The sequence below is a fragment of the Zalophus californianus genome, chromosome 11, assembly GCF_009762305.2.
Source record: "Zalophus californianus isolate mZalCal1 chromosome 11, mZalCal1.pri.v2, whole genome shotgun sequence".
Taxonomy (NCBI): domain Eukaryota; kingdom Metazoa; phylum Chordata; class Mammalia; order Carnivora; family Otariidae; genus Zalophus; species Zalophus californianus.
In genome coordinates, this window is record NC_045605.1 from 15590614 (window position 1) to 15614279 (window position 23666).

The 23666-nt window shown below is 54.8% G+C and overlaps 2 protein-coding genes across 7 annotated transcripts in view; one reads left to right on the forward strand and one right to left on the reverse strand.

Annotated features, from left to right (window-relative positions):
- CBL (Cbl proto-oncogene) overlaps window positions 1-14807 on the forward strand; it is an 83018-nt gene extending 68211 nt beyond the window's left edge. For 2 of the 3 annotated variants that reach the window (XM_027579215.2, XM_027579217.2), the window contains 4 exons: window positions 3973-4113; window positions 4474-4574; window positions 5249-5431; window positions 6394-14807. In XM_027579215.2, coding sequence (XP_027435016.2) covers window positions 3973-4113; window positions 4474-4574; window positions 5249-5431; window positions 6394-6668 — 700 coding nt within the window. In that variant the 3' untranslated portion in view covers window positions 6669-14807. The remainder of the gene's footprint in view (window positions 1-3972; window positions 4114-4473; window positions 4575-5248; window positions 5432-6393) is intronic. The other variant, XM_027579216.2, reaches the window with a different exon arrangement.
- Window positions 14808-14995: 188 nt separating this feature from the next.
- Window positions 14996-23345, reverse strand: MCAM (melanoma cell adhesion molecule). Of its 4 annotated transcripts, XM_027579669.2 has the most exons (18): window positions 23302-23345; window positions 22483-22573; window positions 21341-21482; window positions 20540-20664; window positions 20234-20441; window positions 20078-20148; window positions 19903-19990; window positions 18887-19066; window positions 18656-18777; window positions 18411-18573; window positions 18193-18311; window positions 17978-18119; window positions 17686-17807; window positions 17427-17568; window positions 17248-17319; window positions 16899-17046; window positions 16449-16566; window positions 14997-15964 (listed from the first exon to the last, which is right to left on the reverse strand). In XM_027579669.2, the coding sequence occupies exons 1-18, from the start codon at window positions 23328-23330 to the stop codon at window positions 15935-15937; spliced, it is 2112 nt and encodes a 703-aa protein (XP_027435470.2). In that variant the 5' UTR covers window positions 23331-23345; the 3' UTR covers window positions 14997-15934. The 4 variants fall into 4 exon arrangements, with proteins under 4 accessions (XP_027435472.2, XP_027435470.2, XP_027435471.2 ...); XM_027579671.2 differs by lacking the exon at window positions 16449-16566 and having other exon boundaries at window positions 14996-15964; XM_027579670.2 differs by lacking the exons at window positions 21341-21482; window positions 23302-23345 and having other exon boundaries at window positions 14999-15964.
- Window positions 23346-23666: the final 321 nt, after the last annotated feature.

The following is a 23666-nucleotide window of genomic DNA, read 5'->3' on the forward strand; positions in this document are numbered from 1 at the left end:
TACCATCTGCAAACAGGGAGATAATTTTTCTTCTTTTCTGATATGGATGCCTTTTATTTCATTTTCTTGCCTAATTGAGCTGGTTAGAAATTCCAGTACTGGGACACCTGGGTGGCTCAGTCGGTTAAGCATCTGCCTTTAGCTCAGATCATGATCCTAGGGTTCTGGGATCTAGTCCTGTGTCAGGCTCCTTGCTCAGCGGGGAGCCTGTTTCTCCCTCTGCCTGCCGCTCCCCTTGCTTGTGCTCTCTCTCTCTGACAAATAAATAAATAAAATCTTAGAAAAATTCCAGTACTGTCTTGAGTAGGAGTGGTAAAAGTGGACATCCTTGCCTTGTTCCTGATCCTTCAGGAAAAGCTTTCGTTCTTTCACCGTTGAATATGATGCTTGTTGTGGGCATTTCATATATGGCTTTTGTTATGTTTAGGTACTTTTATTCCTATTTTAGTTGAGTGTTTTTGTCATAAAAGGGTGTTAAATTTTGTCAAATGCTTGAGATGATTGGGTTTTTTCCCTTTTGATGTGGTTATATTTATATTAATCAGTTGTCATATGTTGAGCCGTCCTTGCATTCCAGGTATAAATCCCACTGATAAATAATGATGTATAATCCTTCTTTTATGCTGCTGAATTCTTTTTGCTGGGATTTTGTTGTGGACTTTTGTATCAGTATTCATAAGGGATATTGGTCTGTTGTTTTCTTGCAGTGTCCTTGTCTGGCTTTGTGTCATGATTGTGCCATCCTCAAAGAATGAGTTAGGAAGTGTTCCCTCTTCCGGTTTTTGGAGCAGTTTGAAAAGAATTGGTATTCGTCGGGCGCCTGGGTGGTTCAGTGAGATAAGCATCTGCCTTCAGGTCAGGTCATGATCCCCGTTCAGCGAGGAGCCTGCTTCTCCCTTTCCCTCCTCCCACCTCCCTCCACACGTGCGTGCGCGCTTTCTCTCTCTTTCTCAAGTAAATAGTTAAAATCTTTCCAAAAAAAGAGCTGGTATTCATTTTTTATTAAATGGTAGCATTCACCAGTGAAGCTGTCAGGTACAGGGCTTTTCATTGTTGGCAGATTTTTGATTACTGAATCCATCTCCTGTAAGTCTTTTCAGATATTCAATTTTTTGTGATTTAGTCTCGGTAAGTATTGTGTTTCTAGGAATTTGTCCATCTAAATTATACAGTGTTTTGACATGTAACTGTTCATAGTACTCTCTTAAAAGCCTTTTTATTTCCGTAGAATTGGTTGTAATGTCTCCTCTTTAATTTCTGAGTTTTAGTAGTTGGAGTCTTCTCTCTTTTTTCTTAATCCATCTAGATAAAGTTTGTCAGTTTTGTTGATCTTTCTGAAGAACTAACTTTTGGTTTCATTGATTTTCTCTGTTGCTGTTGTGGGGTTTTTTTCTCTGTATTTTATTTACTTCTGCCCTAGTCTTCATTGCTTCCTTCCTTCCACTAGCCTTGGGTTTAGTTGGTTCTTTTTCTAGTTCCTTAAGTTGTAAAGTTAGGAGATCTTTTTTGATTTTTAATGTAACCATCAAAGCTTTAAATGCTCTTAGCGCTGCTTTAAGTTTTGGTACGTCATGTTTTTTCTTTCATTCACCTCTAAGTGTTTTCTAATTTCCTTTGTAGTTTCTACTTTGATCCATTGGTTGTTTAAAAGTGTATTGTTTGATTTTCACAATTTTGTGGAATTTTCAGTTTTACTTTTGTTATCGGTTTCGAATTTCATGCCATTGTGGTCAGAGAAGATACCTTGTATATCTTTTAAAATCTATTAAGACTTAATTTGTGGCCTCCCATATTGTCTATCTCCCTCCCTCTGCACTTGAGAAGAATGTGTATGTATGCTGTTGAGTGGAGTGTTCTGTTTATTAGGTCTAATTGGTTTATCATGTTAAGTACTGTTTCCTTACTTCTGTCTGGTTCTGTCCATTATTGTGGGTGAGATATTGAAATTTCCAACTATTGGGGCGCCTGGGTGGTGCACTTGGTCAGGTGTCCGACTCTTGGTTTCGGCTCAGGTCATGAGATCAACCCCACATCAGGCTCCAAGCTCAGCACAGAGTCTGCTTGAGGATTCTTCTCTTTCTCCCCGTTTCCCTCAATTCTGCCCCCCCGCCCCCATGTGCACGTGTTCTCTCTCTCTCTCTCTCTCTCTCTCTCTCTCTCTCTCTCTCTCCCTCTCCTTCTCTCAAATTTTTTTTAAAAATTCCTTTATTCAGAACATTATTACTTGACAGGTTGTGACCTATTTTTTCAGTATCATAAATAATACTATATAGTGAATTTTCTTGATTATTTCCTTAGGGAAAATTCTTAGAAATGGAATTTCTGAGTGCAAGGGTATGCATGTTTGGTTAAATATTTTTGGTGAATCACACTCTGGAAAAGTTATAATTTCTTATTTCTAAAACTAAGAAAATACCCATTTCCCTATGTTTTCGCCAATACTTGGTATTTTTTCTTAATCTTTATAGGTATTTCCCACGAATAATTTATTATGAAAAGATTCAAGCATAGAGTCAGGGTGACAGATTTTTTTACAGTGAACATCCATATACTCCCCACCTGGCTTCTACCATTAGCATTTCTTATCCTTGTTTTATCACACATTTCTAGCTATACTTTTTTTTTCTTTTTTTTTTAATAATCTCTACACTGGGGGTACCTGGGTGGTCAGTCGTCATTAAGTGTCTGCCTTTGGCTCAGGTCATGATCCCGGGGTCTGGGGATCGAGCCCCACATTGGGCTCCCTGCCCGGCGGGGAGCCTGCTTCTCCCTCTCCCACTCCCCCTGCTTGTGTTCCCTCTCTCTCTGTGTCTCTCTCTGTCAAATAAATAAACAAAATCTTTAAAAAAAAAAAAAAAGAAATCTCTACACCCAATATGGGGCTTGAACCTACAACCCTGAGATCAAGAGTTGCATGCTCCATGACTGAGCCAGCCAGGCGCCCCTCTATCTGTACTTCTATCCATCCATCGGTCTATCTTTTTGGACACATTTCAGAGCAAATTGTAGATACTAATATACTTCCACCTCAAAACTACAGCTCGCAGTGCACAAATAAAGTAACATGTAGACATGAAAAAAAATTTCAAGTTAGATTATAGGGACTGTCTGTGTTAGGTTTCTGTAGCATTTAAGGGTCTTACATTCAGCTGTTGCTTTTGTAACTGGGAAAAATAAACATTGAGTAAACACAGGCAAATCCAGTAGGTGTTCCTTCTAGTTACAGTGTTCAGGACGTACAGAAACAGTATAACCAGGGAGGGAAGAGATACTGGCTTTAGCTCACATTCTCAGGAGCATTGGGTGAACGTGTGTGCATTTGTTTTGTTGTTATTTTTGTCTTTGGTTTCAGGGGGTGGGTAGCAGGAGAAGTTTTGGTTCCAGAGTTTCTGGGTGAGAGCTTTGGGAGTAACTGCAAGATCCCTGAGACAGGAGTCAAGATGGGAGGCCTGGTCTCAGATTTGATGCTAAGCTACCAAGGACCTGATCTCTTTATTGCAGATGTTTCTTATATCAAACGAGGAGAAAAGGTGTTTATACTATGAGATAACATATGAGAAAGCTTTTGACAAGCTGTCTACTCTTTGAAACTGTAGGTAGATTCTAGAACAGGGATTTGGCAGCATATTGTCCGAGAGCCACCGTTGCTCCTTTAGGCTGGCAAGAGAGAACCTGGTGCTCCAGCCCTGGGACGGGGACTCCCGACTTATTTGGGGACTGAGACTAACGAGTATCAAGTACTGCACCTGTGTAACCCATCTCAGACAATGTATCTGCATCTGTGGTCACCTGAGAGCAGAAACCTATCAGTTGCCCTTTCGTGGCCGGGAGAAGTAACAGTTCCCTAGGTGGCATCCGTTCTGCTCTGTCAGATTTGAGTCGTGGCCTGGGTTGAAGGCACTCATTTCATACTTGCACGTTTTGCAGCTTAGTTGTTTTCATTTTCTTTCTCTTTTATTCTTCCTCTTCCAGGCCTCTTCCTGTGCCAAAGCTGCCCCCTGGGGAGCAGTGTGAAAGTGAGGAGGACACAGAGTATATGACCCCCTCCTCCAGACCTCTAGGGCTGCCGAAGCCAGATGGGAAATGGCCTTTGGAGACAACCCAGAGTTCACGGTAGGTTCAGGACAGTCCCATCTGGGAATTGGGGTGACGCCACGTACCTGCCTGGCTGCTGCGTGTGCAGTGTCATCCAGCCAGAATTAAAGCAGAAAGATGTATAGAGCCCCTGATGTTTGGCCTCTTGCAGCTATAAGCAATTCCAGTTACGCTTCCTCATTGTCACAGTCATTTTGAAAACACACATTTATTAGAAGAGTCAACCTTTGGACATTTGTTAGTGATCTGGCAAAGGAGCATTGTGTCCTCTTGATAGCCTCTGGGTCTGGAATAGTGAAGAATAGATGAGTCTTAATCAGTTTGCAGGTAACAGAGTTCTGTTTCTGAAGATCATACACTCCTTTTCTTCTGGTTCAGAGTGTGTGATGGTGACCAGCCGATCGATAGCTGTACATACGAAGCGATGTACAATATTCAGTCCCAGGCGACACCATCTGCCATGGAGAGCATCCCCTTCGGTGAGTAGCCGTGCTGCCACTTGGAAAACCGTTGCTGTGTCATAGGAATGACAGAGCTTGATCTTAGCAGAAACTTCTTTTAAATAATTTCCTTTGCAAAATATCTTTGATCCATGGGCGGCAAAACCCTCTCCTCTCTCTTATTTCCCGTTCCCACAGCAAGTTCCCTTTGTGCCTTTTCATCCTTCCAGGGCCTAGAGACACTTGGGTTATAGGGCCTGGGCCCGCAGTGCTCGCAGCTCCCTTTTATTTCCTTGGCTTTTTAGCATTGATGAAATTCTTTTGTGTGTGGGTGGTGAATACTCCATTCCCATATCAACTAGCTTCCCAAGTGGAAAGTTCAAGAAGGCAGCACACACAGGCCCTTTGGCTGATCCTCCAAGGTGAAATGCCGATAGAGATGTTGACTGGATGCTGTAAAATGGTGCTGAGCCTTTGGCGTCAGCAGCCGTCACCGTTGGCGGGGGCAGCTTTCACCCCGATCAGGAAAGCAGAGCTGCGGGACCGGTGCAGACTGCGTTTTCCTCTGTTCTTCTGTCTCCACCCACAGGGCCTTGCGTGGTGCTTGGCCCGGGGTGGACGGTCGGTAACTTCGGTGCTATACGTGCGGGAACGAATGGGTGTCAGCAGATGGGGTGTGCGAGAAGATGGTAACGGCACACACTTCCCTCTAGGTGAAGGGACTCTGGCCACGGGCCAGGCAGGCGCCGGCCCCGAGGGATCGGAGACTGAGGAGGATGGCTACGATGTCCCTAAGGCGCCGGTGCCGGCCGTGCTGGCTCGCCGCACCCTCTCCGACATCTCTAACGCCAGCTCCTCGCTCGGCTGGTTGTCTCTGGAAGGCGATGCCACCACACGTGAGTCTCCAGGCCGGCTTGGGTTTGTGCCGAGTTGCTGGATGGCTCCTGGTTGACGCTGCAGCAGAGGTGATGGCCTGGCGACAGCGCCTTTGTCACCAGACGGTAGTCTCTTTCGGTCTACATGGGAGGAGAAGCTGGCCCTAGGCCCCAGTTAGGAAGTTAACCCGGAGTCTCATTCTTTGGGGTTCTGCCAGACTTAGAAAAGAGGTTGTTGCTTAAACCCTGGCTCCTCCTGGCTGGTGGTAGGTGGGACTTCCGGTGCTTCTGAGTGTGTGGTAGGACGCTGGTAACGACGCCTGGTGGTTCAGAGCACGCGTTCCTGACTTCGGGGCCCTGTTGCATTGCCAGGACGGCGTGCTGGCTCTGGAAGGCACACCGAGTGGCCTTGACCATCCAGGGCTGCCCTTGCACCTGTGGCTGCCTAGGAGCGCAGCAGCCGGGGTGGCCTTCCCTTTGGAAACTGAGGCCGGCGTGCAGGACAGCTGGTGAAAGCTGGACGGCATCCAGTTGCCCAAACAGGCAGTGGCCCCACCCACCCAGCTTCGCTTCCTGCGGCTCCACGGCCACTCAGGCTTACTTCTGTTTTCCTCCTCTGTCAAAAGAGAAGTTTAGTGTCTTCTCTGGCCCCGTCTGAAACGTTTTAAAATCATCCAGGCACTGCTGTGCGTGAACCCTTGTTGCCACGTGTGTAAAGCAGGACACGGACGCAGGTATCTATGCTGGGGACAGCAGTGTTCCTGTTTGTGCAGCAGGTGCGTGGTCTATTTAGAAGGCTGCTCCTGCCAGGAGGAGGCGGCGGCTAGCTGCTGAAACCCTGGAACCTGTAGACCCCGGCCCTTTGAGAGCCCAGGGGCCCCGTTACAGTAGGTCAGCCTGATCCTGGCACACTGTTGTTCTTGCTGCTGTTGAAGGAGGGTTGCCCCCAGATCTGCAGCTCTTTTCTGTTTGATTTCTTCTAGACTTCACTGAGGGTTCCCAAGTTCCTGAAAGGCCTCCTAAACCGTTCCCTCGGCGAATCAACTCAGAACGGAAAGCAGGCGGCTGTCAGCAGGGCGGCGCTGCCGCGGCCACCTCGCCACAGCTCTCCAGTGAGATCGAGAGCCTCCTGAGCCAGGGGTACTCTTACCAGGACATCCAGAAAGCCCTGGTCATTGCCCACAACAACGTCGAAATGGCCAAGAACATCCTCCGGGAGTTTGTTTCTATCTCGTCTCCCGCCCACCTCGCCACCTAGCACAGCCCGCCCCACTGCGGCGTCAGAGGACCAGTGAGCCGGCGCTCCTCCCCGGGGGGCCCCTCGGAGGGCAGAGGCCCCTTTGGAGACTTCACAGTGAAGTCTTGCCCTTTCTGTGGGATTCCACGTCTGTGGTTCCAAGATTTCAAGGCAGTGGAATGAACGTGGAGCAGCAGTGTGTTTTATTATCTGTTTTGAGAGTGGATTTGAAGGTGTCCTTCAGTCCCCACTGCGAGTGTGGATTTTTATTAAATGGTTAGCCTACCGGGGGAACAGTCCAGAAAGCGGTGGGAGAAGTACTGTGCTGTAAATCCTCCTGGGGGACTTCAGAATTCCCTGGGTTAAGGATGTGGTTGTGTGTCTGTCTGTCTGTCTGTGGTGGCGTGTGCCCTGTGATTATAAGATGAACCTGCTGTGTGTGTTAATCCTGGGCAGGGAATTAGCACAAGAGGTATAGGAAGGAATCGTCTAAAGACTTCCATCTGCTGTGCTGTGAGACCCGACCCCGGCGTGTAGTGCAACTCCAGCACTCCCTGCGGCTTGGATTACCATCACATAGCTCGAGTCCTGTGTTTTTAGAACACCCTCCCTCTGTCCTTTCCCCTGCCTCCTGCCTCCTTGCCGCCTCCTCGGTGTCTGTCATTGGCACTGGGCTTGCTCTAACCAGCCTCACGGAAGCCAGGTGGCTTAGAGGATGTTCTTGACTACGTGTGATGGTGTTGGTTGGTAGGTCGGTGGGGCAAGAAACAGTACTGTTGCTGTATCATTACAGTCATGTGGGGTCCTCGCAGGTGTAACACTGGTCACTCGGAAGCACTGTCTCTCTAGGAACATTGAATCTGCTACAGTAAGATGTATTAACTACCCTAATTAAACAATGGCTGATTTGAGCTAGAGGCCTTCAGATACATTCCATGCCCTCCCCAGAAGACCGTCTGCGGGAGTCCGTTGCCTTCCTGCCAGGTGTGTATTCTCATGTAGGTCATGGGTGTTTCCACTTACTGGGAAGGGAAGAACGCTTGTTTCCAGCCTGGCTTTCTGGCCCAGATACCACAAAACTTTGAGGAAGCTTCATTCGTATGCTGTTTACCTTGTTAGGCAGAAGATGTACAAAATAGGATTTATCTGTTTGGTTTTTCTTCCCAGTGAATTAATTCCAGCTTGCGTGGGCGTCTCCCTCGGAACATGAGCCAGGTTATACTTTCAGAAGACACTTTAGTCCTTGCCCTCGAAGGGGAGGGAATAGCACCCATGGTAGCACAGCATTTTGCTGGTAATGAGCACCAGGCCTCCCCTGGGTGCCGCCGCTGACATGGTTTTCTCTTGTGCCCGTGGCTCTGGGAATGGAGCGTCTCCTCCCTTCCCCTCTTCACGCTAGTCCTCTCTGCTCTTCACGGACTGCGTTCTCCACGGTAATCACACACCCTGAAGTGTGGTACACGACTTCGCAGGGCTCAGGGACAGGAGGTGAAAAGCCCAGCAGCTGGCATGGGTGCAGGTTTGTGTGGAAAATTCGGAGTCCAGCGTGGGGCAGCCGTGAGTCGGTTCCCGTAGGTACTGCGGAGTGAGCCCCAGTCAGTCAGTGTTCTGGCCAGTCTGTGCCGACCTCCCTGGCAGGCCGTACCCTCCCGCGGCGTGTCAGAAGCAAGCCACTCTTTGATACATCTACCCTCCTCAAAATCCAAATCATGCTTTTGGCTTTAGATCCAGACAGAAATGAATCTCTTGAGGTCCGTTTTCTTTCCCATCTTTTCGTCTGTGGAACTAAAACGTTTTCTGACTCTTACTCTTGGCTTTCAGCTGTTCCTAGACCTTTTGGCTTTAAGCTCTTGCCTCAGAGCCATTTACATTCCCAGGGTAGATGGTACTGGACCTCTTGTTGATTGGCCATGGCTCCCCAGTGTCTGCTCAACGTGGTGGAGAGCAGCACGGCCCGCCGTCAGGTCCGGGCGCTGCTGGGAGCTGGGCTAGTGGTGGCGATTGGGAAGCAGTGACCTAGGATCTCCTTCTGCGAGCCAGTAAGGAGAGTGTTTCATTTGTGGTTAACACGCAGTTTACATTTTGTTTAGATGCTGAAGAGCCAGACAAAGAACTGGGAAAAATGGCAGCATTTTCCGTGCCTGTCCACACTGGAAGTTTTCCTTGTCTGCAAACATGGTCCATAGTCTGAAGATGGGTCAAGAGAACAGAGCCCTGGTTCTGCATATCTCTTGCCTGTTTGGTGTATCCCAGATCTTCTTTGGAGACTCTGTCTTTACTCATATAGGCCAAAGGCAGGTTCATCCCTTTTTTCCCAGTTGAGTGCCCCCGTGGCTCCTGGGGTCGGCCCTGAGACCCGGCTGTGTCAGATCCCAGGGTCGGACATAATGCATTGGTGACCGGCTTGCTGGTTGGCGTGTCTGCTGTGGGGTCTGTGGGCTGCCCAGGCGTTAGACCATTCTGGGAGGTTTGCTCCCCTTGGGTGCTCTGAGGACAAACCTCGGCCATCCCTGAGGCCGCCAGCGTTGCCTCAGGACAGTTTCCACGTGGGCATTTGTCTTGAGGGGACTTCCAGAACTTTATAATTTCTTAGATTTTCCTTGGACTGAGGAACAAATAACCCTTCTTCGTCTTCCAGTTGTGTGGCAGTTTCTAATTCCTGGGCTCTGCTCGGAATGTAAAATTTCCCTTTCAGAAGTGGGCTCTGAGTTTTGTCAGTTTGGCCAGATCCCTCTCCTTTCTCCCTTCGAATTACAAGTGGTTCCTTCTCTGGTCCCTTCCCAGGTGGATAAGGTGAAAAAGCCACTTTGAGGTTTTGTCAGGTGCATTAGGCTCTTCTCTTCAGTGCGGTCTCCTGCTTTCCCTCTGTCTTTCCGGCTCGTTCCGCACAGCCTGCCTTGTCGTCTGCTGCCCCTGCCGGCCTCCTTCCGCTCAAGTACAGGGTTCTTGAGTGGAAAAACCTGTGGGCTCTATGATATACCTCCCTTGAAGAAATGAAGAGATTGGGCAGTTTCTCGTCTCAGCGTTTCCCTGTTAATGTTGTAAATAGTGATCTGTACCTGTGGATGGCCATTCTCCTCCCCTGGCCCTCTGTCCCCCCACAGCCCCCCTGTACAACACACTCTGCCCTTCTGTTCTCTCACCCACACCGCCCCAGGGCCCAGCATCAGTTAGCTGTTCTGTGGATGAACATTTTTGGTGGGGAGTCGCTATTCTTCATACTTAAAGTATTTTACTTCCTCTGTAGAAAAGTAAAATATAACCCATGGTCCACACAGCCAACGTACAAATGAGTTTTTGTACATTTGCTAGCAGAGTAGGGACCAAGCTCTATATTCCCTTTAAGGCACCATTAATAAGATCGACACCTGTTTTGGGTGGTTGGCACAGGTGTTGATGCAGAATATTCTCCTACCTCATGTCATGACAGTCAGGGTTATAGACCTTCTTCCTAAACTGCACCTTCCCCTTCCTGCCATTGGCCTTTCTGACTCTGGTGGCCACTGCCCAGGGAGGAATGGCGTTCAGACCATTGGCCTGGCTGCGTTCCAGTTAGCTTGTTCGTTTCGGCAAATGTCTGTGAGTGATTCCCATGTGCCGGTAGTGCCAGTGCCGTGCCCTTCACTGCCACCACGTGCAGATTTCCCGAAGCCAGCGGGTTGTACTTGGGCCCTCTCGCCCTTGTATTTGGCCCTGAAATAGCCCTTCCCAAGGAGACTGTGCAGTGTGTATTTACAGCTCTTTCACGCAGACATGTATTTCCTTGTAGAGCTGTCCTGGGTAGGAGCGATTCAAGGCTCCCCTTCATGAACCCCAGTTGTCTTCCTAGAGCCTTGATAATGTCTGGGAGATTGCGCAGTGTCGGCCTCATGGGGACCCGCCGTCTTGGATGCCTTGCAGTGGAATCTGTGTGGTGGGTTGAGGCGCATATTGGCTCAGAGTCACACAGTAGGGCAGTTAAATATTTAAGCAGAGCATCTGCCCACAGTCCCCTCTCCAGTCTAGTGCCTTCCTTGATCTTTTTACTGACCTGCTTTGAGTCCCTAGTCCCCCTTGTTGTGAAGTTTCCTTGTCACCCTCCTGGGACCTGTCACCATCTCCCATTCTCCTTGAGACTTGTTTCCCAGCCCTTCAACGACCTTTGCAGCTAATCCTGTGTCCTAGAAGGGCTGAAGGTGTGGGAGACAGGTGGATACCTAATGTTGGTTCCTGGTCTTGAACAGATGTATGTGCTCTCCCAAGAGCCAGGCAGTAAAGTAGATGGAACTCAGTCACTTCTCCGAAATGCCAGCCTTTCTGTCCCAGGGTAGGGAGCCCAGGACCCTAGAACTTAGCATCAGGATGCACACATCACTGTTCTGCTACACGTGCAGGCTTTAGAAATTCAAGCTGAAGTAATCTACGTCAGCGTAAAGTGGACCTGGCACCACTTTGACCTCAGCCTGTGTCGCAGTCTTTCTTTAGAAACACATCGAGCCATTTGTGCACAGAGGAAGGTGCATGCTGAAAGGAGGTCACGGTTTTGTATTGTTGACTCTCCTGTTTAGGAATCCTTCAGATGCAAGAAACAGGTATCCAGGCTAAAGAAAGGAGGGAATCCTAAGGATGCAGGGTGTTTTATAGACCCCAGTATAGGAAGTACAGTGGGTTCTTACATGGAGCTGGGGCTGTCAGAATTTGCACCTAGTCCTTTCTCCTGCTTGTCATGCACGTCCCCCCCCCCCCCGATGAGACACCCCCGTCCGCAGGTCCACACGACCTCCCGGCTCTCGGGATCACCATGCACAGATTCCCAGGGCCTCTTACTCCTTGAGAAAGAAAACGATCAGCCCAGCACGTTGCTCGGGCCTCTACCCCTGAGGGGTCAGCCTGGGCGCAGGGGATGGCAGTGGCCCCCTCGGGTGCGAGTGGGGGGAGGGCTCTCAGAGAAGAGGCTTCAGACGGGATAGATACCCTGCAAGTATTTTAGTAGCAAAACTGCTGTTGTGCGCTGCCTTTATTTCCCCCCCGGAGAGTGGAAAGGCAGGGCACGGGACTATATCTGGGGCATTGAAGAGATTCTTAGGTTTCGCTTAATTCGGGTTTCTGTCATCTTTGTTGCTTTATTTCCTGTTTTAATTCCCTTTACCAGTCTTGGCATCCAAGATTTCTTACCTCCCTCTTCAGGACCAGTTTCTCCTGTTCCGGAGCCAGTCTGTTCTTAGGTGACATTTCTTTGCCTTCATTTAATCTCAGGTTTTTAGCCTTCTTTCGTATTATTTGGAGAGCAGATCACAGATCCCACCGTAGCCACCCATGGACTTCTGGGCTCTCTTCAGGTTTTCGCGCTGAACGTATGTTCATTCTGTGGGCCTGTGGCCCTCCCTGCCCTCCTCCTTCACCCTTGCACTTGGTCTTTGCTGCGTGCGGAGAGCTCTGTGGCAGTGTTCTCAGGCAGGCCTTCTGAGGTACCTCAGGAACTACTTCCCTGTAGCCAGCAAGAGTATCTGATAGTTGGGACAGTTGCCAGGATATAAACTCGATGTAGATTCCAGTTTAGGGGGGAGTTCTGACTGAGAGCTCTTTAGACCGGAAACCCTCGTCTTCCCCGCCCACTTGCTTGCTTTGTAGTGCCATATCAAAGCCTTTGTGTTTCGGATTTTTACAGAACTGCTTCTGCTTGCCTAAGTGTTTTGATCTTACTTACCTCATCCTAGGGCCTGTCCCGTGTTAGTAAGGCTTTTCATAATTACTTGTAACTTTTTTAAGCTATTGGAGTCGTTTGGAATACACAGAAGTAACCTAGTAATCCAAAGATACACACTGATGGAGGGGGCTCGTTAGCCTTTGCATTTGGTATGTCCTGGACTCCGCTCCAGAATCAAGGAACAGAGAGACAGCAACGCCACGCGCCTCTGTGTCCTAGGAAATCTGGGTTGGTTCCCCCGAGGGGAGTACCGGTGTGTTTTGGTTCTGCTAAAGTAGCAGCAGAGTAAGAGGTGGGGAGATAGGGATGGGTGGAGGCGCATTCACACTCAGATGGGAACATGGGCCCTTCGGAAGCGCCTGCCGATTGCTCCAGAGTAACAGATGTCTGGACATCTCCCTGCCCCTTCCCTTCCCTGGGGTAGTGCTTGAGAAAAATGTGGTGGACCACTCCCTCTTTTTGTACAGAGCAAAGGCTGAAAGCCAACCTCCGCGCTCCTACTGATTAGGCAGCCAAACAGATCAGCAGAGTTGTGATCACCTGGCTCCGTGTTCTTGACTTCTTCCTACAATGAACGTGGGAGGCACCTCTGCATTGCCTCTCGCAAATTTTCCTTCCGGGGGTGGGGGGCGGGGGTCGCAGGCCAGACTGCTTGCCCACGCTTTGTGCCCTTACGTCCACGTGTGTCTGCTCCCTCCTCCCTACCTACCTCTGACCCTGTTGTGGGTGAGGGTGGCCCTGCTCACGGCTGTCTTGAAACCGAGGAGGCAGAGAACTGCTTAGGAGTCTGGAGACCACGTGTTTTCTCTTCCTTGGCTTCCCCCTGCTGTCTGGGTAAGCCTGTAGGCCCAGCGCCCGTGAGACTGGATGCCTCCTGACCCACCCGTCTCAGTGTCTTGGCCTTGACCTCCTGCTGAAACGTGGTAGAGGCATGGCAGCTAGGAGGTACCTCCTACATTTGCTTTCTGGCTGTGGTGACTTGGAATTTTTAACCTTATATATCTTTTTCCTTTATTCAAAACAGAACAATTTTTAGCACACCGAAAAAAAAAAAAAAGCCAAACATTTTGTGCCTTTCTAAGGCAGCACTGTATCCCAGGCTGCATTTTAGGACTTAATATGGAAATACCAGAGTCTTAGCTCCTCTACCTTGAGCGTCAGCCCTTACAGTGTAGGGGGGAGGAGGAGACGCTGTGTGGGGCTGGGGAGAGGGCGCATAGGTGCGGCGGGGCAGCAGCCCCTCCCCCTGCCGTGGTGCCGTGTCGGAAGAAGCCAACGTTACCCTGGGAGCATCTGGTTGATTCCATTCAGAGTCGTAGTTACAGGTTGAATGATCTGTCTCCAGCCAGAGGAGAGGGACTGTTCTAGGATTCCCAGGAGCGCCCTGGACCACTTGGCATGTGCCAGCCTCCTGGTCCTGCCTGGTAAGGCACCAGCTGCATGCAGGAGTGGAGGATGGGCTCTACTGACGACGGGGGGTTGTTTCTTTGTGCTGGATCCTGAACTGGCCTACCTCCTGCCTCTCCCTTCAGACTCGGCTTTCCTCTTACTTGAAGACTTGAGTCTTAGAGCATTAGGCAGCCAGTGCCCTTGGCGGGGTCGCTCTCCCCTGGGACAGGCAGCAAGGCCTGCGCGCCCGAGCCCGGCCTCAGGCTTGTGGCCGCTGTAGGTCTCGGCAAAGAAAAAAGACAAAATGCTTTCTACGCGATATTTTACTTCTCCCTTTCCGACCTTTTCAGTTCTTCCCTGCCTTTTAACTAATAAGGAATTGGGAGAAACCCTTCTTTTTCAAGTCCTCCCCTCTTTAGGATTTTGACATTCTTGGCCTGGGTGGGGCTGAGGAGAACTTGATGCTTTCTCCAGAATAGAGAGTCCCAATTTGTATATCAGTGTTAAAAATAAAACGAAAACTTAGATGAGATTTTTGTGGACTATTTTAAAAATGTGTCATTAATATAAAAAAAAATTTATATTAGCAGTATTTAATCATTCTCACCTGTAAAGAATAAGAAAAACAGAAGGTAAATATTCTTACAGAGAAGAGCAGAGCTTTAAGATTCATTTTCAAGTCCCTTTTGTTTTGCCAGTGTATTAATGTTTAGAGGTCTGTTATACTAATGTTATTTATTAATTTTTTTTCATTTCCATACAGTTAACTAAAGAGCTTTTTCAAGCACCCATGTCTGTAAAAAAAAAAAAAAATATTTTTAAATAAAGTTTCTTTTGTTGTAGCAGACTGGAGTTCTTGCTCTTCCGTTGGGGTGGGAGAGCGACAGACAGACTCGGCCCGCCCAGTCATCACTGTGAGTCTACTGCTACCCCAAGGCAGGTCTGCGCGGCAGGAAAGCCGAGAGAAGGGCCCATAGCTCCCTGCCCACAGCCCACCAGGCCCTGCAGGCTGCCTCGGGCAAGGCGGCTTTGCTGCTGCTAAGAAGGGTCATTATTCTCTGTGGTAGAACTTGAGCCATTTGCTCAGAAGCAGAGGTAACCCTGGTCCCTGCTCCCAAATGCAAAGGGTTTCGTATTCCTTTTGGTGCAGTGCCAGGTTTGGAGGCCCCAGGCTGCTGTGGTACCATGATGAATAAAAAGCAGTGTGACATTCCTGGGACAATTAAGCTTTATTTTTCATATATATATATATGTGTGTGTATATATATATATATATATAAAGGAAATTTGCAAATTTACACCCGGCCTAATAAAACCACATATACATACACTCACACGCACACGCAGATACACATACGCACCCCAAAGCTCTAGCCAGGCCCGCTTCTCGTCCCTAAGTACCATTCTCCCATGAGGGCCCTTCTGCCAGGGTCTAATCCCATTAGCTCAGTTCGTCGAAGTTTGGTGCTCGTATAATTATAGTCTTAATCCTCCTAAAAGACAGTCTGGACCTCATCTCTGTCCCCTAACCTTACCACCTTTTAGTCTGACATGACCCCTTGACTGGGCAGTGGGAGCCAAATTGGGGGGGGGGGGGTGTTGGGCTCAATGGCCTAACTCTGGAGAACTGCCTAGCTTCCTCCCTGCAGGGACAATGATACACCCAACACCTCTTTTAAGAAATGACACCAGTCCTGGCTTCTGCCCAGAGAAAGGTGGGTCACAAAAGGGGCTCCTGAAGCAGGTGGGCAGCTGCTTGTCACGAAGGCTGTGGTACTCTCCAGAACCGGTGTGAGGGGGGCCTGGGCCCAGTGAGCCCTCACTTCAGCGACACAACTGAAGGACGAAGCCAGCCTTTGGGGCACGAAACCAGCGCAAGATAAATAGGCTGCCTCCTTCGGCTGCCGGCGGAAGACAGGTATGTACACCCACAACGTGGTCTGTGAGAAACTCCTTCCCGCTCCCAGGATGCTGAGGCCCCTCCCTGCGGTGAGCATCACCCAACAGTGAGACGGGCGGGCTGGTCCCCGAAGAGGACCCTCTCGGGCTGACTCAGCCCTCTGAAATGGGGCCTGCAGGCCAACTGGGGCAGGGGCCTTCTCCACAGCCCGCTTCGGAGGCTTTGGCGATCGTCCTGAGCGTTGGGAGGGAGGGGGTGAGCGGGGAGCAGAAAACACTCCGGGCGGGAAGGGCGCTCAGGGTCCTGGGCGGGCTAGTGCCTCAGATCGATGTATTTCTCTCCCTAGAAACGGGTGGACAGGAGAGGTAAGGGGGGGCGCGGTGGGGACAGGAACGGGAGTCGGGGGTGTGAGCGCCGAAGGGACGAGGGACTGAAGCCAAAGCTGATGGACTAGGCGTGGAGGGAAGCAGCGGGAGGGGGTGGTGGGGCAGGGTGGGCGAGCCTAGGCCCCCAAACCAGACTGGCCACACCGCACCTGGTGACCTGAGCCACGGCCCTGTTGGGGAAAAGGTGGTGGTGACGGGCAGTGTTCGCTCTCAGTCCTGGGAGCTACCCCTTCTCCAGGGTCCCTCGGCCACTCGCCTCACCCTACCATCTGGGACTAGTGTTTGTTAGGAAGCCAAGACGGGCCTGCTCCCAGTCTCCCAACAGAGGAGGAGGAAGTGGGGAGACAGAGTTAGTGTTCGGGGACACGAGAGCCATCAGCCCCTGCTGCTCGCGATCCCTGAAGCTGCGTCAGGCGCTGGCCACAGGAGCTGCCTCCTACCTGGTCTCCGGGCGCCCTCTGGTCACCGCTGCTGCCCTGTAGGAGGCCCATCTCTTCTGGGAGCTTATCTGACTTAACTTCAACTACAAATTCGCTCTTACGAGACGGGGGCAGCGTGCTGGGAGGAGGGAGGGAGGCAAGAAGTTGGCATCTCGGGCGAGCAAGGGGAGGCTCACTGGCAAAGACGTCGGACTGGGCGACGATGGGCTCTTAGGCGCTCCGGGGCCAGCTCAGGGAAGGGGGACAGGCGATGAATGGAGACGTGTGGGTGATGGCAGCTAGCCAGTGGGCAGGAAAGTGGGGAGCACTCACCCCCAGCGGCCCCCTCCTGCTCTGAAGGGGTGAGTGGGCGGGGGGGCAGGGGCGGTGGGCAGGGAATATCCCTGCCCAGGCGACAAGCTGGGGAGCGCGCGACGGGTGGGGGCGCAGGGCGCTGGGTACCGTGCTTACATCTCCTGCTTGCCCGACCGCCCGCACGGCAGCTTGCCCTTCTTGTAGAAGAAATAGAGGCTGGCACCCAGCACGGCTAGGACCAGGACGCACACAGTCACGGCCACGATGGCCACGCCCTTGCTTTCAGGCTCCGGCAGCTTCTTCTCTGTCCCACAGACACTCCGGGTCACTCCCGGCCCCAGGCGGCCCTGTTCCAACCATGCCCCACCCCCACCCCACCCCACCCCCCACAGCCCTGGGCGGACGGAAGATGGGCCCCTGCTCACCTTTCTCAACAGGGCTCCCCGGGGAAGGGTCAGGGCAGGAGGCCGCCCGCCCTGTTCTGGAGCCCAGAGCGCATGCCTACCTGTGGAGGTGCCGTTGGCTCGGACGGAGGGGCTGGCAGTGGAAGTGCCCAGGCCAGTGCTTCTGCTGGAGGCTGGTGAGTGGTGCAGGGCGTTGACAGGTGCGTCAGGCAAAGCACACACTGGTGCCCATGCCCGCCACGCCCGCCACGCCCGCCACGCCGCAGGATGAGGCCCTTACCCAGCTCCAGGAAAATGGTGGTGGTGTTTCTACCCAGGGAGTTGGACGCCACGCACTCAGCACCCGTCCTCAACAGCTCTGGAGTCACGAGGACATTCAGGACACTCAGGACGCCCTGCGGATCTTGGTCTTGTTCCTGTGCCTACAAGGGCGGAGGAGCCACTCAGGGAGGGGGGCACGGGGAGGGCTGCCCGGAGCTGGCAGCAGAGCCCCGGGCAGGGATTCCTGAGCGCGGGGCAGAGGCGACGGGCCTGCTCACCGTGCCCGCGACGCTCCAGGAGATGCTGGGCCGGGGATGTCCCGAGGCTTCGCAAGACAGATTCAGCACCTCATTCTCTCGCACCCACATCTTCCTCTCCCTCGATGTCATCCATGGGGACCCTTAGGGAGGGAGCGGTACAGGTGTGGCAGCAAACTCTGCTAGCCTGCCTCCCCGTCCCCACCAGCGCATCCCAGGCAGCAGGGGGCTTTTTGTCCTCCAAGGGCTCGAAACCACCCAGCCCAGGGGAGCTTCAAGGGGCCGCCTGATCTCTGCCCAGAGGGCCTCTCACCAAGAACGGCCACGTGGACCAGCTGCGTGCGGTTCAGGCCCGGGACGCTGGGCACGGACGCCATGCAGCGGTAGCCTCCCCCTGCCTCGCGCTTCAGGTTGTGGAACTGGAGCACAGACCCCTTCTCCAGCACCTGGCCTGTCTGGGGTGAGAGACGGGGTCAGGGGCTCACTCCCAGCCCCACGCAGCCCGCAACCCCAGGCCTGCCTGGGTACCTTCTCTCTCAGCCACTGGAACTCCACGGCTTGGTTACTCTCCGCCTCACAAGTGAGGGTGAGGCTGCCGCCCTCCGGGCTCTCCGGAGCCGCAGGGCTCACCCGCACAGCAGACACGTCTGGGGACACAGCAGTGGTGTCAGCCTGGGCGGGGCGAATTCCCTCTTGCCCCCCACCCCCACCCCGGTCCCCCCTGTCCTGGGCCCCTGGCCCCTCACAGTTCACCAGCAGCTCCTGTGGGTCGCTCAGCAGCGAAGCCATGGTTTCCAAGTCCAGGCCCTGACACTGATAGAGCCCACTATGCTCCTTCTGGGCAGACTCCAAGACCAGGGCCCCGTTGTCTTCGGGTGTCATCTCCTCCATCTCCTTGGTGCCGAGGTTCTGGGAGAGAGCGGAGGGGTGAGTGGAGGGGCCTCCAGCCAGTCCCGCGGCCCACGGGCCCCTAGCGTGGTGCCCTCCGCACCTGCTTGCTGATGGTGAAGTGGGGCGGGGGGTTGCCGTCCGCCAAACACCTGATTTCCACGCGGTCGCCTTCCTTCAGCGCCCCCATGGGCTCCACCTCCAGCCACACCTTCTCCGCCGGGTCTGCGGAGGCACAGGCCCCGGCCCTCAGCCCCAGAGCTGTCCCCGCGCTGGGCAGCGGCGCTAGCCGGAGTTGCCACCAGCCTCAGCCCAGGGCCGCACTGGGACTCACAGAAAACCTGGACATTGACTTCCCGAGACTCCTTCATGTGGTTGCCGCTGGGCAGCCGGTAGTTGAGCTCACAGTAAAACCGGGCATCTTTGTCTTCCTTCACCAGCTGGGCCTTCAGAACGCTCTCCAAGGTGTACAGGCCACTTGACTCCACGATCTGGGATGACTGAATGTGGACCCCTGGCCGGGGAGAAGTCGGGGGGGGGGAGGGGAGAAGGGCTTGGCCGCCAGCCCCGCCTCCACCCCCAGCCCAGAGTCCCTGGGGGGCACCTGGAGAGGGACCCCTGCCCCCGCGACCCTTCAGCTCAGCGGTTTTGTGTCTCAGCATCTAGCCGTGCCGCTTGACCCTCGCGGACGGGATGCCGCAGTGACAGGGGAAGGCGGTCAGGGAACACTCCAGATGTCCACCAACCAGGGACTGCACGGTCAGCCCCCCTCCACCGTCCCCACCGTAGGCAATCCGGGGGGCCGGGGGCAGAACAATCAGGTACAGCTCCACAGGCTGCGCTGGGAAGATTTCCAGGACCCACCGACCGAAGAAAACCAATACCAGCGTGACGACAGGTGCCACACCGAGCCACTGAGGTTGGGCTTTCTCAACCTCAGCGCGACCTTAGCTGGGGGGGGGGGGGGGGGCTGTCCTGTGCACTATGGGGTGTTTAGCATCAGCTCCCTGGACGTGACTGGACGTCCCCGAGGGGGAGCAGCGTCAGCCCTGGTTGAGAACCACCGCTTTAGATGATAAAAAAAAAATAAAAGCCTCCATGTGCCTTGGTGTATTTCTGTGAGTGCCCAGAAACTGCCTGGAAAGAACGAACACTAACTGACAGCAGAGGTTACTTCTGTGAGGGGATCCGGGGCAGAAAGGGAACTTTCCTTCTGCACAGTTTAAATTCTCAGGAAGAGATTTTCACGCATCATTTGTGTACTTGAAACAAAGAAAGCACAAGGAAACGCAGGGTGCTCCCTGTGTGGTGCCATCAGCCTGGCTTCTTAGGGCTCAGAGGGCAACTCACGGTTCTTCTCCTCCTTCAGGGAGTGGCCATTCTTATACCAGATGACTTGAGGAACGGGGTACCCATTTCTCCCCACACAGGTGGCCACCTGAGGAGGACGGGGTGTGAGTCTCCCTGCCACGGAGGCCCCACCTGGCCCCACCCGGGCTCCTGCTTCCCACCTGGCCAGCCTCACCTCCTCAGGCTCCTTACTGCTGACTGAGATGCCCAAGGCATTGACCTGGATGGTCGGCTCCTCCGGAGCTTCTACAAGGGAAGGAAATGAGGAGCCTGGGACCTCCAGCACCAACGACCACCCGCACGGCCCACAACCCTCAGGTGGGGCACTCACTGTAGACACGGAGTTGGATGCGGTGCTCGTGGGACTGAGGGCGCTTGGCCTGGCACAGGAAGATGCGCTCGTCGTGGGGCGTGATGTGGCTCAGGACCAGCGTGGTCCCTCTGTCCTGGAGGCTGAGGCGCTGCTGGTACTCCCCGGGTTCACTCTGGCCCTGGCCCTTGCGCACTCGAAAGATGAGCGTCGGCTTCTCCTTGTGCACCTAAGGGCCCGTGTTGAAGAGGACGTGAGGGTCCCGGGGCGCAGGAAGGGGACAGCCGCCCGCCCCCCTGCCGCCCTCTCCAGGGCCCGCGCACTCACAGAAAACCAGTCCACTTGGCTGAAGTTGCCCGGGGAATGGGAGGGGCCGCACTTGAGAAGCGCCGTACCGCCCACTTCCGCCTCCACCAGCTCCGGCTCAGGGGGCTCCGCCTCTCCGGGCACACCTGGGGTGGAGGACGCCCGTCCCAACAGCTGTCGGCTCCAGCTGCTCTCCATGCCCTCCCCTCACGCCCCTGCCCTGCAGCTGTTCCCCCTGCCACTTGCAGGGTCCGGCGGAGACTCGGTCCTCCTAACCCTCAACCCCCCTCTACCTGCTGCCCCCAGGCAGCCTGCTCTCCCCTGCCCTCCCGTCCCCCTCCCCCCTGCCCCGTTCAGGGAAGCTGAGGGTGACCGTCTCTGGTCATTGCAGCAGAGACCCTGAGCACGAGCATCTTCCAGATGAGGCTGGCAGAGGGGCAACCCAGGCTCTTGGCCAAGAGGAAGGCCCCTTTCCTTCCAGGCCCCCACCCCTTCCAGTGAGCTCAGAGTATGGGAATGCGAGGCGCGTGCCAGGCTGAGCCACACAGGCCCCTTTGTGTCCCCATGCCTGCCCAGGGGAAGACACCGCTACTCTGGCCCCCAGAGCCCTCCCCAAATTTCCCGCAAGACCTAGTGGGCCAACCATGGCCAGAAGCTCCCATCACATGCTCCCTAAGCAGTACCTCTGAACATCCCACAAACTCAGAGGCCCCCATCCTGGGAGTGTTGTGAGCATGGAGGGGTCAGAATCTCCCCCAGGGGTCAGGGCAAGGGCCAGGCAGTGGGCAAGAGTGACGTCAGTGGTGCCAGGGTGCTCCCTACCCTGTAAGGAGGTGATGTCACTCAATACCATCTGGCAGGCCTCGGGGACGCCTGGGCTGTTGCCCTGGGCTGGCTCCCAGACAATGGAGTGGTCTTCAACCCAGAGCAGAGGCCTCGGATCCCTGACTCCGTTTCCCCAGAGCTAAAGGAGCAGGGCAGGGTGGGGCTAGATCTGCTGCCGCTGTGGAGCCCAATTTCGCCCTTTCCCCAGAAACACAGCTTGGGAGCCAGCAGCCGGGGGTACCCCAGGGACACTGCAGGCACTGGGCATGAAGCCAGTGAACTGGGTACTGCCTGGCCCTCCCCTTCCCCAGCCGGACAGCGGCTGGGACCCGGGAAAAGGAGCCAAGAGAAACACGCGACACCGCTGCAGGCCATACAAGGGCAGCGTGCACCCGGGAGCAGCGGGCTGCCGGGCAGTTCCAGAGAAAAACTCCGAGGTGCAGGGGCGCTCTTCCCACCTGAATGTGGTCCCATTCCGGGAGGCGTAACGGATCTGGGGCGCTTCCACTCTGGACACTCTCAATCCCTCGTTTCTGCCACCTGTGATCCCGTCACCCGGGCAGGCGCGAGGCGACCCATGCCGCCCCCCAACCCCTGCCAACGCCCTGCTCCGGCGGGAGCCGCCGTCCGACCCCCCCCTCCCCCCTCCCCCCGCTCACCTCCAGCCTGGCTGGAAGCCCAGGCGGGAGAGGAGGCGTCCGCGCACCCCCTCCCGCTAAGCAAGCTGCCTTTTTCCGGCAACAGGCGGGCGCAGAATTCGGGATTTGGGGATGCGCTCTCGCTACGCCTGCCACCGCGGCTCCAACCGCGGGCCCCCAGAGTGGGCACCTGAGGCAGAGCTCTCCCCAGCTCTCAGAGAGGCTCGGCTCCACCCCTTCCCGCTCCGGGCAGCAGCCTCCTCCCCGCCTCCCCGGTCCTCCTCCCGGGATACCCCAGAATCCAGGCTGCAAACTCGCTGCACAGAAGAGTTGCACGCGCGCAAGACGCCGGGGCGCCGGCGAGGAGGAGCGCACGCCGGAGCGCAAAGCCCCGGCCCGCACCGCGCTGCCCGCTCCGCTGCCCGGCACGCTCCGCCGAAGCCCCCCCTCACCCCCGGCCCGGGCCGTGACCACCCCCCCCAACCCCGCGAAGCCACTCACCCGCGGCGCGGCGACAGCAGCAGCAGGCGGCGAGCAGGAGGGCGTAGATGAGCCCAGACGGCCCCATGCTTCCCGGCCGGAGGGCGAGCGCCTAGTGAGCGAGCCGCCGGCCGCCGGGGGCTGACGTCAGGGGGGCGGGGGAGGGGGCCCGGCCCGCCCCGCCCCGCGCAGCCCCCCGCCCCCGCGCCGCTCCGTGGGGGCGGGCCCGGAGCCGCGCCTGGCCGCTCGGCCCCAGCGAGGCCGGGCCGGCTGCCCAGCCCCCGGCCCGGCTTGGGTCGGCCGAGGGGGCAGTGACAGGTGTCTGGAGGCCGGGCTGGCTGGCCGAGGCGGCGGCGAGGAGAGAAAGAGAGGTCGGCCTGGATGCCCAGAGTCACGCCGGGTCAGAACCAGCCGCGCTCGCCCCCGCGCAGCCCCTAGCAGCCTGTGTGGCCCTGGCGGATCGCGGGGCGGAGGAGCCTCAGACCGGGGCCTTCCGTGCAGGCTCCTCTTCCCGCCTCCGCCTCCTCCGCCCCGCCCGACCCCTGCCACAGAGACCCTGGCCGGCCACGGTAGCTTCCCAGAACGATTGCACCACTGCGGCTGCGGCCGGCCCGGCACTGCCCCCGAGCCTCGCACACCCCCCGCCTCGCAGAGCCGGCAGCTTTGAGGGAAGAACCCTGGGCCCGGTGCCACAGACCCAGAGGTACCGGTCCTGGGGAGTGGAGATGGCGCCTTATGGGCTGCCCCTTCAAACCCAATCTCCCGCAAGGCCCGACTAGCGGGAAAGGGAGGGGGCTGAATTCACAGGCCCAAGGTTTTCACACTTGTCCATGTCCAGACCTTGAAAATTCTGTTTGTGCCCTCTTCATTCCATGAGCCTAGCTGGGACTTAGTTTCCCCTCACCTGAATGAAGAAAAGGGGAAAGGAAGTGCGAGGGTGCGAGGTCTCCAGGTTGGCCCCTGAAAACCTGTTGCTGTCCTGATGGTTGAAAAGAACCCCCTGAAGCAGGGCTCCCGCACCCCCCCACCCCCCCCACCCCCCGTTGACTGTGGCTCAGCACCTGGGGGGAGGGGAAGCATGGAGGGGGCATCAGATCTGGTTGCAGGCAGCCCTCCACACAGCAAGCTCTCCCTCTTCCCAAACCTGGGTCTTCTGGCCTCTTGAAGGAAGGCTCTGGGGAGTGGGAAGGGCTCTTGCCTCTTAG

Excerpts from the sequence above, each read along its gene's own strand:
- MCAM (XM_027579669.2), bottom strand. The coding sequence starts at position 23,330 with ATGAAGAGGGCACAAACAGAATTTTCAAG. Across the intron at positions 19,067-19,902 it reads CCTGAAGGAGGAGAAGAACC|GGGTCCACATTCAGTCATCC; the intron begins GTGAGTTGCCCT and ends CTCCCCGGCCAG. Across the intron at positions 18,778-18,886 it reads AGTCAATGTCCAGGTTTTCT|ACCCGGCGGAGAAGGTGTGG; the intron begins GTGAGTCCCAGT and ends GTGCCTCCGCAG.